The sequence below is a fragment of the Protobothrops mucrosquamatus genome, unplaced genomic scaffold (assembly GCF_001527695.2).
Source record: "Protobothrops mucrosquamatus isolate PMUCROS unplaced genomic scaffold, P.Mucros_1.0 scaffold_204, whole genome shotgun sequence".
NCBI lineage: Eukaryota > Metazoa > Chordata > Lepidosauria > Squamata > Viperidae > Protobothrops > Protobothrops mucrosquamatus.
The window spans coordinates 296,876-308,137 of NW_015386280.1; the positions used below are offsets into that span (position 1 = coordinate 296,876).

At 39.9% G+C, this 11,262-nt stretch overlaps 1 protein-coding gene across 1 annotated transcript in view; it reads right to left on the reverse strand.

The window, feature by feature from the left end:
• The window catches only part of LOC107296726 (pre-B-cell leukemia transcription factor 2), a 37,967-nt gene extending 26,836 nt beyond the window's left edge, over positions 1-11,131 (reverse strand). Inside the window, exon 1 of the mRNA XM_015826082.2 lies at positions 11,056-11,131. Within this exon, the coding sequence (XP_015681568.1) occupies positions 11,056-11,104 (49 nt within the window). The 5' untranslated portion in view covers positions 11,105-11,131. The remainder of the gene's footprint in view (positions 1-11,055) is intronic.
• Between the last annotated feature and the right edge of the window lie 131 nt (positions 11,132-11,262).

The window sequence follows — 11,262 nt, forward strand, 5'->3', positions numbered from 1 at the left end:
TTTAGCGGACAGAAGGGCATCTGAAATAAAACAAGATGTGAAGGGTTGAGCAGACAAGTGAATTTTGATCTCAGGCAGCAAAACAGCTACGACAGGCCTATTTCACAACTTAAAATTATGGACATAGTACTCCTGCCAGTGAAATGAGTGATTTAAGAATGTTATTGTAATAGATATGCATGACACAGGCATGCCATGACTTTATAGTTTCCATCTCCAATTGAAGGGATCAGATAATAAGCGGTAATGATACATTTCTCCCCATGTGCCTGCATTCTGGACTAGATCAAAATGAATATTCTTGAGGATTAGGCTGCTCCCAATCTTGTGTAATGTTCTAGGAGTTTTAGTCAAGAAAAGAAAAAAGAAAAGAACAGAAAAGAAAAGAAAAGAAAAAAGAAGGGAGGGAAGAAAGAAAGGAAGGAAGGAAGCCAAGGTATGTAAATTGTTTAATAAATTGAGTATTTGAATAAATAAAACAAATTTTGTGCACTACAAAGTGGCCAGCTGGGTACTCCCATAAAAGTCCCAAAGACACATGAACAAACTGACCGGTGCAACTTAAAAGACCAGTGTCAAAATAGCACTAGAGTTTAACTTCACCTAAAGTTCATCCATGCATTTTAAATGCATGGCATCTTCCATTGCTTTTCATTTGTCATAGTTTTCAGAATTCCAGCCTTCATGTGTTTGAGAATGTTTACTATGGGTTGCCACCAAAATTTAGCAGCAACTGCCCCCTGAGCTTCATGCCAATGAGAAAGGAGTGAAGTGTTAAAAGAAATTTTAATAATAATGGAAAAATCTTGGCCGGCATTTAGAAAATCTGCACATGGACAAAATTTCCACCTATCGATTGAAAAGGCATGAGTGCTTGGATCCACACATACATTACACCATCCTCGGTTCTTGGGAAGAGCTCAATGCGTATGAAGGCCAGCACCAGCTAAAAAACTGGCACATTGTTGTGAATAGATAACAACAACGTATCTACACAAATGCACAGATGCAGTTTGTTTGATTTTGGATTTGTTGTGCTGTGGTTTGCAAACCACAACTTATGCCTGTGGAGAATATCTTGAATAAAGCCAACTCTGGTTGATTTAAAAACCTGTTCCATAAAAGCAAAAGAGTTTTTGTTTAACAGGCTTAGTTGGTTGAGTCACTCAGTCACTTGGGCTGAATTCTAAAGACAGATTAATTATGAAGTAAGTCAAAAGCAGTTTGAGCAACAACGATCCCCTTACTCCACCCTCCTGCCGAAGTTGTTTTTCAACTTTTTGTAAAGCACGAGTTGCTTGTCTCTGGTGTGTATTTTAAACAAGCGTTTAAGGGAGGGACCTCCAAGCCTGCAACAGAAATGCAGACCATCCACCTTGTGCAAGAGAAAGGTGGAAAAATGGATGACCGAGGACTGAAACACAATGCTTGAACTCCAGAGAAAAAAATCAAGTCCATTGCCAAGTTGGGACGAAGCCAAACACATCCCACAGGAGAAAGGGGGAAAAAAACCAGGAATAAATTTTGTTTGCAATGCTGCTATTATTAAATACTAGAGAACTTGTGACCTGTTGGGTCATTGTTTCAGAAATATTTCCTTACTGGATCCCCCAATGCTTTCAACAATAGCAGAGCTTCTAACTTCTTAAAAAATTCAGGGAGACGTTCAGAAATGTGTCTGCCTTGAAAATAACCCATAGTGAATTATATTAGGAACTGACCACAGGAAATGTTTTACGACATTTTGTATTATGTCATAAAATGCTTTATACCATTGGCCAAATTTCAATTCCACGGAAGTCACTGGTCCCAGATTTTGGACACATTCTGTAAATCAGCCCACTTAAAGCATCCTGGTTTAAAAACCTTTGTCCTATGATACACCGTTTTGCCCAATTAAGAATGAGAGTTTTAGTGCTATGTAGCAGTGTTTGTCAACTGTGGCAATTTTAAGACTTGTGGACTTCAACTTCCAGGAATTCTGGAAATTGAAGTCCACAAGTTGCCAACATTGAGACCCCTAGTATATAAATGGATTTACAGGCGGCTGTTACGTATAAGCTGGGTTGACAAGATCAGAAATGAGGAGGTGATAAGCCGCCTGGGAAAGCCAAGGGAAATCATCAAAACAATTAAAAAACAAAAATTAGAATATTTCGGACATGTGATGCGACACCCAGAAAAATACGGCATACTCCATTTAATCCTCCAGGGAAAGATTGAAGGCAAGTGAGGTCCAGGCAGAAGAAGAACATTGTGGCTTCAAAATCTAAGGGAGTGGTTCGGACAAAACTCAGCAGCACTTTTTCGTGCGGCTGCTGATAAAAACAGGATCGCCAACATGACCGCCAACGTCCGATAACGGATATGGCACAAGAAGAGGAAGAAGTATATAGATATTGCGGTGTCACAAAACACTAGAAATATAACTTGGCAATATATCCACTGCTGTTTTCTTTACTTCTATAGGAGTTTTTTGAAAACTCCATCTTGTTTAAGATACTTCAAATAAGAGAATACTAAAAATACCCTTAAGATTCTAGAAATCTGCTGCTCAAATGTCCACAATCTAAAGAATATGGTATTTCTTGATGCAATACAGGTAGTCCTCGACTTATAACAGTTCATTTAGTGGCCCATCCAAAGTGACAATAGCACTGAAAAAAGTGACTTCTGACTGTTTTTGACATTTTCAACTGTTGCACATCCCCACGGCCATATAATCAAAATCCAGATGCTTAGCAACCGACTCATATTTATGACAGTTGCAGGTCCCGGGGATCATGTGATCTCCTTTAGTGATTTTCTGTAAAGCAAAGTCAATGGGGAAGCCAGATTCACTTCACAACTTACCAACTTAACCACTGCAGTGATTCACTTAACAGCTGTGGCAAGAAAGGTCGTAAAATGGGGCAAAACGCACATAACAACTGTCTCACTTAGCAGCAGAAATCTTGGTCGTAATTCGAGGACTACCTGTGTAAAACCAGTTTTACCAGAAATAAAAGTGGGAGGAGTGCTTCCACTAGGAAAAGGATCCCACGAGGTTTCTAAAAGACCTTTCTTTGTTTCTACCATCAGGGTAAAACCCATCCTCATTTGTCACTGAAATTTCAGACTGAATGAGTTTTCCTTTAGTGCTATAGCAGGTAAAGCGAGAAATTAAACAAAGCAACACAAGGCTTTGCCGCATTGCGAGTCAGATCATTGGTCTACCGAGTCTGTTTCCTTCACCTCGAACAATCAGAGCTTGGGAATAGACAAGGGTACAAATAGTCCTCAACTTATAACCATTTGTTTGGTGAATGTCTATGGAGATTTTCAATCATCCAGGCCAGGGGTAGGCAACCTTGGCTCTTTTATGACTCATGGACTTCAACTCCCAGAATTCCTGAGCCACCCAAGCTGGCTCAGGAATTTTGGGAGTTGAAGTCCATGAGTCATAAAAGAGCCAAGGTTGCCTACCCCTGATCCAGGCCATTGTTGTCCCAAAGATGCATTTTCAGGAGGCAACTGGAGTTTGTTGTTTTTTTTGAAGACATTTCGCTTCTCATCCAAGAAGCTTCTTCAGCTCTGACTGGATCCTTCCCCACTATCCAGTCAGAGCTGAAGAAGCTTCTTGGATGAGAAGCGAAACGTCTTCAAAGAAAAACAAGAAAGTCCAGTTGCCTTGTGAAAAAAAGCACCTTTGGGACATTTGTTTGGTGACTGTTCAAAGTTGCAGCGGCCCTGAAAAAAATGACTTATGACCGCTTGTCATACTGACTGCTTTCTTTAGAAGTACACTCACCTGCTCAGACAATATTTTAAAACAGACATGGGATTTAGGGTGGAGAGAATATTCTAGAGCAGCATTTTTCAATCTTGGCAACTTGAAGATGTTGGACTTCAACTCCCAGAATTCCTCAGCCAGCATGGTGGCACCTGGGGAATTCTGAGAATTGAAGTGGATGGAAACTAATCAAGAAGAAAAGCAACCTAGAACTAAGGAGAAACTTCCTGACAGTTAGAACAATTAACCAGTGGAACAACCTGCCTCCAGAAGCGGTGAATGCTCCAACACTGGAAGTTTTTAAGAAGAGACTGGACAGCCATTTGTCTGAAATGGTATCGGGTTTCCTGCCTGAGCAGGGGGTTGGACTAGATGACCTCCAAGGTCCCTTCCAACTTTATTATTATTATTATTATTATTATTATTATTATTATTATTATTATGATGATGATGATGTTGTTTTGTTGTTTTGTTGTTGTTGTTGTTGTTGTTGTTATTATTATTATTATTATTATTATTATTATTATTATTATTATTATTATTATTATTATTATTATTATTATTATTATTATTATTATTATTATTATTATTATTATGTCCACACATCTTCAAGTTGCCATGGTTGAGAAACATTGTTCCAGAGGGCATTAAAGTACATCCTCACTGTTTGAGCCACATCAATCATGGTAGCCAGTTGATGAAGGGCAAAGACAGCTATTTTGTTAGAATGTCCCCCTCACACTTTCCAAATTTAACACCCCGAAAGTTCCTCAAGACTGGTTACTCTTTGATCAAAAGTCGTTTTACAGCAACATCTGAATGACCTACCCAACCAAGGGTCTTCCACTTGGGGGGCTCTTAAGCTTGGGAATCAACACTTTCCAGAGCCCCAAGAGTAGCGTCAGAATATTCTGAATGTGACGGGATTATCGTCGTCCTCAACTTACAACCATAATTCAGCCTGTAAATTATGGTAGAAAGTCATGATGGTTGTAAAGCGGACCATCACACGACTGACCCGATTTATCACATATTTTTGTGCTGGCTGTTAAGCAAATGTTGTGGTCATTAAATAAACTCACTCTGCACTCTGGGCCGGTTTTTGCCCCTCCCCCCCCCAAAAAAAACCCCAGAAATAAATGCTGGTTTCAGACAAAAATGTCATAAACCACAGTCACATGACTACAGGACAATGGAAACCAATCTAAATATGGGCCAGTTGCCAAGCACCCAAAATGTAGTCACGGGACTCTGGGGGAAGGAGGGGGACTGTAAGTTTGAAACTGGGTCCTAGGTAGCTTTTGGGAGGTCCATTGTAATTTTGAACCGTTGCTAAGTGATCGATCATAAGTCGAGGATTATCTGTACCTTCTCTTGGCAATCTGCCTTGTTTCTCTGCTGAAAATGGAACAAAGACATGCTCCCTTCGCCAGCTCACTTGCAATGCTAGATTGCCTATGGTTACCAGGCTACTGCTTCAAAGCAAGACAACGCAGATAATGTGGAGTAATCATTCAGAAAATACACAGATATGGGGAAGAAGATCCCTGTGTTGCCTTGAGGAACCAAACCCAGTGTAGCTAGGCAAAATTACGAGCAATTTTTCCTACTTCTTGGCCCAAAAGGATACTTTCTGTTAGGGAGTCTTCAGGCAGAGTACACCCTGTTCCCCTGGATTTGGCAAGGGTGGGGCCAGGCTCTAGACTGCCCAGAGGGCATCCAAGAGGGCAGGGCGAAGATTCAAACCAATAAATAAAAGTATGTGCAATTAACGTCATAAACCGAGAGGGGAGGAAATAATACACATCCTGACTTGGCACGTACACCCAACAAGCCCAGATATATTATAGCTGATTTGCACACCTGATAATATCATTTTTAATTTGCATGCCACTACTCGACTTCGTGGTAGCCTACAGCAAAATAGAACTGGGCCCACATCTGCAATAGCGCAGCGATCATAAAACATATAAAAGACAAGCAGCAGAAGAGGACAATACGGTAACACAGCAGCAACAGCCCCCAGAGCAAAAAGACACCATTTACAGATGAGGTTTTTTAGTGTCCTTTCGGGGGCCAAACCAGACATGACACAATTTCTGAAGGAAACCGTCATTCTAGTCCAGGTACAGAAGTTGATCTGCATCAGGATTTAACAGAGAAGCAGGGTGATATTAACCCTTTGCTTCCTGTATGCTTTTGATCTAGAACAGGGTCTCCAAACTTGGCAACTTTAAGTCTTGGGGACTTCAATTCCCAGAATTCCCCAGCTAGCCCTGCTGGCTGGGGAATTCTGGGAGTTGAAATCCACAAAGTTACGTTTGGAGACCCCTGATCTAGAACCTCTTCCTTCTTTTCCTCCTTGCCTTGGAAGAAAAATGCTCTTCCATGCCAGGTTCCCCACAAAGCATGGCTGAGGCCCATGGATCTGGATCAGAATCATATAAGTCCCCATTTTAAGACGCCAGTACAGACTGAGAGGCAGAAGTGAAGAAGAAAGCCTGCTAGTCATGTTTAAAATCCCTCAGTGGAGCTGTTAATGGATACCTGACATCTAAATTTATCTTAAAAATAAAAGGTGAACAAAAGGTCCAGGTGAAGAATCACCAGGTAAAAAAACCAAAATAATAAGGTGAGATTCTCAAGCACCTTCAATACTTAAATTTTTAAGGCAGGACACTTCTCCATGAGCCCTCTAATGTCCCTAAAAATTTAAAAGTTAAGATATGCACCTTGACTATGCCTACATCTAGGAACTACAAGTAGTCCTTGACTTACGACAGTTCATTTAGTGACCGATCAAAGCTACAATGGCACTGAAAAAAGTTTGTCACACTTGTAACCGTTGCAGCATCCCCCTGGTCACGTCATCAAAATTTGGACACTTGGCAACTGGCATGTAGTTATGACGGTTGCAGTGTCCCAGGGTCACGTGATCCCCTTTTGCGACCTTTGCAAAGTCAATGGGGAAGCCAGATTCACTTAACAACCAGATGATTAACTTAACAACTGCAACGATTCACTTAACAACTGTGGAAAGAAAAGCTGTCAAATGGGGCCAAACTCAATGAACAAATGTCTCACTTAGCAACGTAAATTTTGGGCTCAATTAGGGTCATAAGTCAAGGACTACCTGTAGCGGAACTCTAAATAAATAAATAAATAAATAAATAAATAAATAAATAAATAAATAAATAAATAAATAAATAAATAAATAAATAAATAAATAAATAAATAAATAAATAAATAAATAAATAAATAAATAAATAAATAAATAAATAATGCATTGTTTCCACCGTTGATGATCTTTGAAAATGATCGAAAATAAACACATTCCAGATGAGAGAAGACCCTGGACATTTTCAAAGTTTTCCCACAGTCAACACAACATTAAGAGATGTTATATACCACGAAGGTACCGAATTATGCCATATGGAAACAAGTAAACAATCTGGGATGAAACATTCTGGGAGTTGAAGTCCACAAGTCATAAAAGGGCCAAGTTTGAAGACCCCTGATCTAGAAGAACATCTAGGTGGCGAACTTGACAAGCATCAATGTTCTTCTCAGTGAGCATGGCCTTCATTTGACTGCTGTCTCGTTCCTTCATTTTTATCCAGTTGTTTATTATTATTATTATTATTATTATTGTTGTTGTTGTTGTTGTTGTTGTTGTTGTTATTATTATTATTAGTCATGAGGCCTGACTTATCCAAGATAGGAGAAACCAGCAGATCTCTGGATGTTGTCTGGGTTTCTGTATGATTGTATATTGCGCTTGGGGAGTGATTTTTAATAAACATTTCTTGGGAAGATTGACATTGTTCTAAATCTTCCTCACTTCAAGACTTTGCCGTCATCAGAGGAGCCCCAGAATTCAGAGTTTTATAGCATTTTTCAAACTGATAGACATCAATCGCTTTTTTCTTTTTGGAGTCCTCAAAATTTTCCTTTAACCAGAACATTACATGCCTCTAAACATTGTTCCTCAAGCTTGGCAATTCTGAAGCTTGTTTGCTGGCTGGGGAATTCTGGGAGTTGAAGTCCACATATCTGAAAATTGCCAAGCTTGATAAACACTGTTCTAGAATCTGTGTAGTAAGAACTTCACTCTGATGAGCTGAACCAAAGTTTATGAAACTCACAAGGCTGGTTTTAGTTATCCCTTTAAAATGAATTTGCTGAACTGGGGATAAGATAATGATTTTTCCATGCTGGAACAATTCCCCTAGGAAGATTTGGTTTATGAAATTTATCAAAGACAAGGACTACAATTAGTTCAGGTTCTCTTTTATATAGTGGAACTTATTTCTGCAAAAGCTAGAAAATCCAAAAGAGGTGAATACATATTCCCCAAAATTTTATAATCCTTAGCTTTTTTTTCCTTCTTGCAAACTTTGATTTAAGTTAAACAGCTTAAAACCAGAGAGCTTATGTGGCTTTCGAAAGCCCTGATTAGTGCCAAATTTAAATGAGCAATAAAACCCAAAGTGAAAAAAATAAAATATATGGAGAGTAATTATATTAAATTGCGCACATCCACATAACCATCAGGCGTTCAGCTTGATTTGAGAAAGACACAACTTTTAAAATTAAGTTACTTTTGACTTAAAACTTCTATTCATTTAAATTTGTCTTAATTCCACTGATTTGGGGGTGGGGAATGCACACTGAAATAAACTATAGCACCTACATGAAAGCACCCTTATTCTAAATTTTATAGTTTATTTCTATAAAGTAGTCATCTCTAACTTAGCACTCCAGGATGAGTGTTTCTCAAATTCTGTAATTTTGATATGCTGGCTGGGAATTCTAGGAGTTGAAGTCCACCCATCTTAAAGTTGTGGGATTTGAGAAACTGGCTGATATCCCCAGAATTCTCAGGCAGATTTTTTGCAACTGTGAGATTTTTAAAAAAAATCAGTTTTAACTCCTAGTGCATATGTTCACGGTACCACCTTAAGGTGTGGGCAACCTTGGCTCTTTTATGACTCGTGGACTTCAACTCCCAGAATTCCTGAGCCAGCCATGCTGAGGGGAAAGGGAGAGGTTTCCAAGCTGAGCCATGCTGGCTCAGGAATTCTGGGAGTTGAAGTCCACGAGTCATAAAAGAGCCAAGGTTGCCTACCCTTGTCCTAGTGCCTATAAAGTCCCTGAAGTTTTCTTGGCAACATTTTCAAAAATAGTGTTTCTTTGCCTTTTTCTTTCTAAGGCCCAGAGAGAGGACTGGCCCAAAGTCACCCAGCTGGTTTTGTGTCTAAGGCAAGACTGCCATTAAGAGTCACCCCAGCTTCTACTTCCACTACTGCCTTTATAACCATTAAGCCAAACTGGCTTCTCATATCAAGGTTAGCATGTTGTTAAGTGGTATGAGCTGTACTAGCAATTCAAGGTCACCTCGGTATTTTTATACTGGATAAAAATACAACTGAAATACCATATGTACAATTGTGATGTATAAGCAGTTACAGACCAAATAGAATGATATACCGGCATAAAAGTAAAGCTGTAATTCCGCACTAGAGTGCCTAGTCCTTTTTAATCAGAATCTTAATTTTAAGTTAATCTTCCATATTCCCGCTTTTGTTATTTTTACAAATAATTAAAGATGGCAAACATATCTACAAACTTAAAACACCAAGGTTGCATATATGTTTAATTGAAAGAAAATAAGCCTCCTTCATTTCAGTGGCACCTTTGAGTTAACTGTGATGTAAATTATCAGCAATTTTATCACACGCCTTAAAAGGGTATTCTAAGAACTCTATAAAGACGATAAAACTGTGCGGTATAAACTAAGAGTCAATAGCATAAAAGAACACCAGCAAGGAAATCAGATTTCAGTAGAAATATTGGTAAAATTTCAATAGAAATACTGGTAAAACAGAAATATATTTGTAAAATTTATAGGCTGGCCTTGTTACCTCAAAATAACTATGGGTGGCTTACAGTTATTAATAACAATACATGTTTTTTTTCCATTGGCTTCATATTTGGGCTGCAATAAGCTGGATGAGCTCCCACTTTCACTGGTCTGCCATCCAGGGATTATCTGGAATTCTACAGCCTAGATATGGCGTCCTTTACTCTTTCTAACTAGGTTTTGTTTGCAAGAAACTAGCAGAGAAGGACTGATCACTTACATAGAACAATAACCCTAAAGTCTTTCAAACATTCTGACCCAGATCCCAGTTAAAGTCAAGCTGCAGACCAAGATTCACGGTGACTCTCTCTCTCTCTCCTCCACTTACAAAACAACTTCCAGAAATAGCAATGTTTCTCCACCCCCCACCTCCCCCCAAAAGTCAGAACACTCAGCAATGAAGCCCTGGTGATACCAGTCTACTAAGAATGAGGCGAGAACTGCTTACAGATCCTGGATCCATCCTCTGAAGTAAAATCATGTAGCAACACGTATGTAATACCATTCATAGGCTGTACAGGATACATCTCAAGAGATTTGTTTTCCTATTTTGGCTGCCTGATTTCTCCCAGAGGTCCAGATCTCAGTCGCTTGCTTAAGTGAACATTTCGTGACAACTCGGAAAGATGATCCCTTACCCTTTCCTTAATCCCCTTCCCTAATCCCCTTTCACTTTTTAATCTAGGGAAAGTGCAAATTCAAACAGCCGGAGAAATACCATTTCCTCTCTCTCGCTTGCACAATTACTTGCGCCACCCCTACCGATATCCTTAAGCAACTCAAACCCGACTCTCCAACCATCCAGCCATATGAACGTTCCCCAAAACAGAATCAATGCTGATCGAGCAGGGGAGATGAACATTTCCAACCCACCGAGGGGAGAAGAGGGTTGGTGGTTCTTGCAGACAAAAGATCCAGGTGTTTTACAAACCAAGCAAGATTAACAAACACAAAAAGAGAGAGGCGCACCCCTTCCCCTCGCCCCCCCAACCGGGTTTAAGGAAGAAAGAAAAGGAGGAAGGCGGGAGGAGAAAGAAATGAGAGAGAGAGAGAGAGAGAGAGAGAGAGAGAGAGAGAGAGAGAGAGAGAGAGAAAACCAGGCAGACGGCAAAAAAAAATTCCAGACACGCCAGCGTCAAGATGGCGTAGAAACAAGCAGGCCTCTGGAGAGAAAACACCCACTCTTCTTTCTCTCTTGCATACCCAATTCTCCGAACCCCAAACCCCAAATCGTTGAATTCCCAAAGGAAAAGAAAAGGAGCATTTTCCTAACAGGTCAAAATAATGCTGTGCGGGTCCCTCAGAAAAGCAGCAGTCAAATCCCCACCTCCGATCAAGACCGCCCGGACTCAAACAATACCTGTTTTTTCTTTGATTTCGCAGAGGACAGTGAAGAGAGCCGGCTTCATGCGGTGACAATTCAGCGTGTGCTTCCTGCAGTTGAAACAGTGGAAGAGAAAGAGCAGATAAAGCCATTTGGTTCGTTTTCTGTCGTTTGGAAAGAGCTGAAGGTTTCAAGAAAAGGGAGAATCTACGCTTGTGTCCACCATCGCTCATAGGCCTCGCT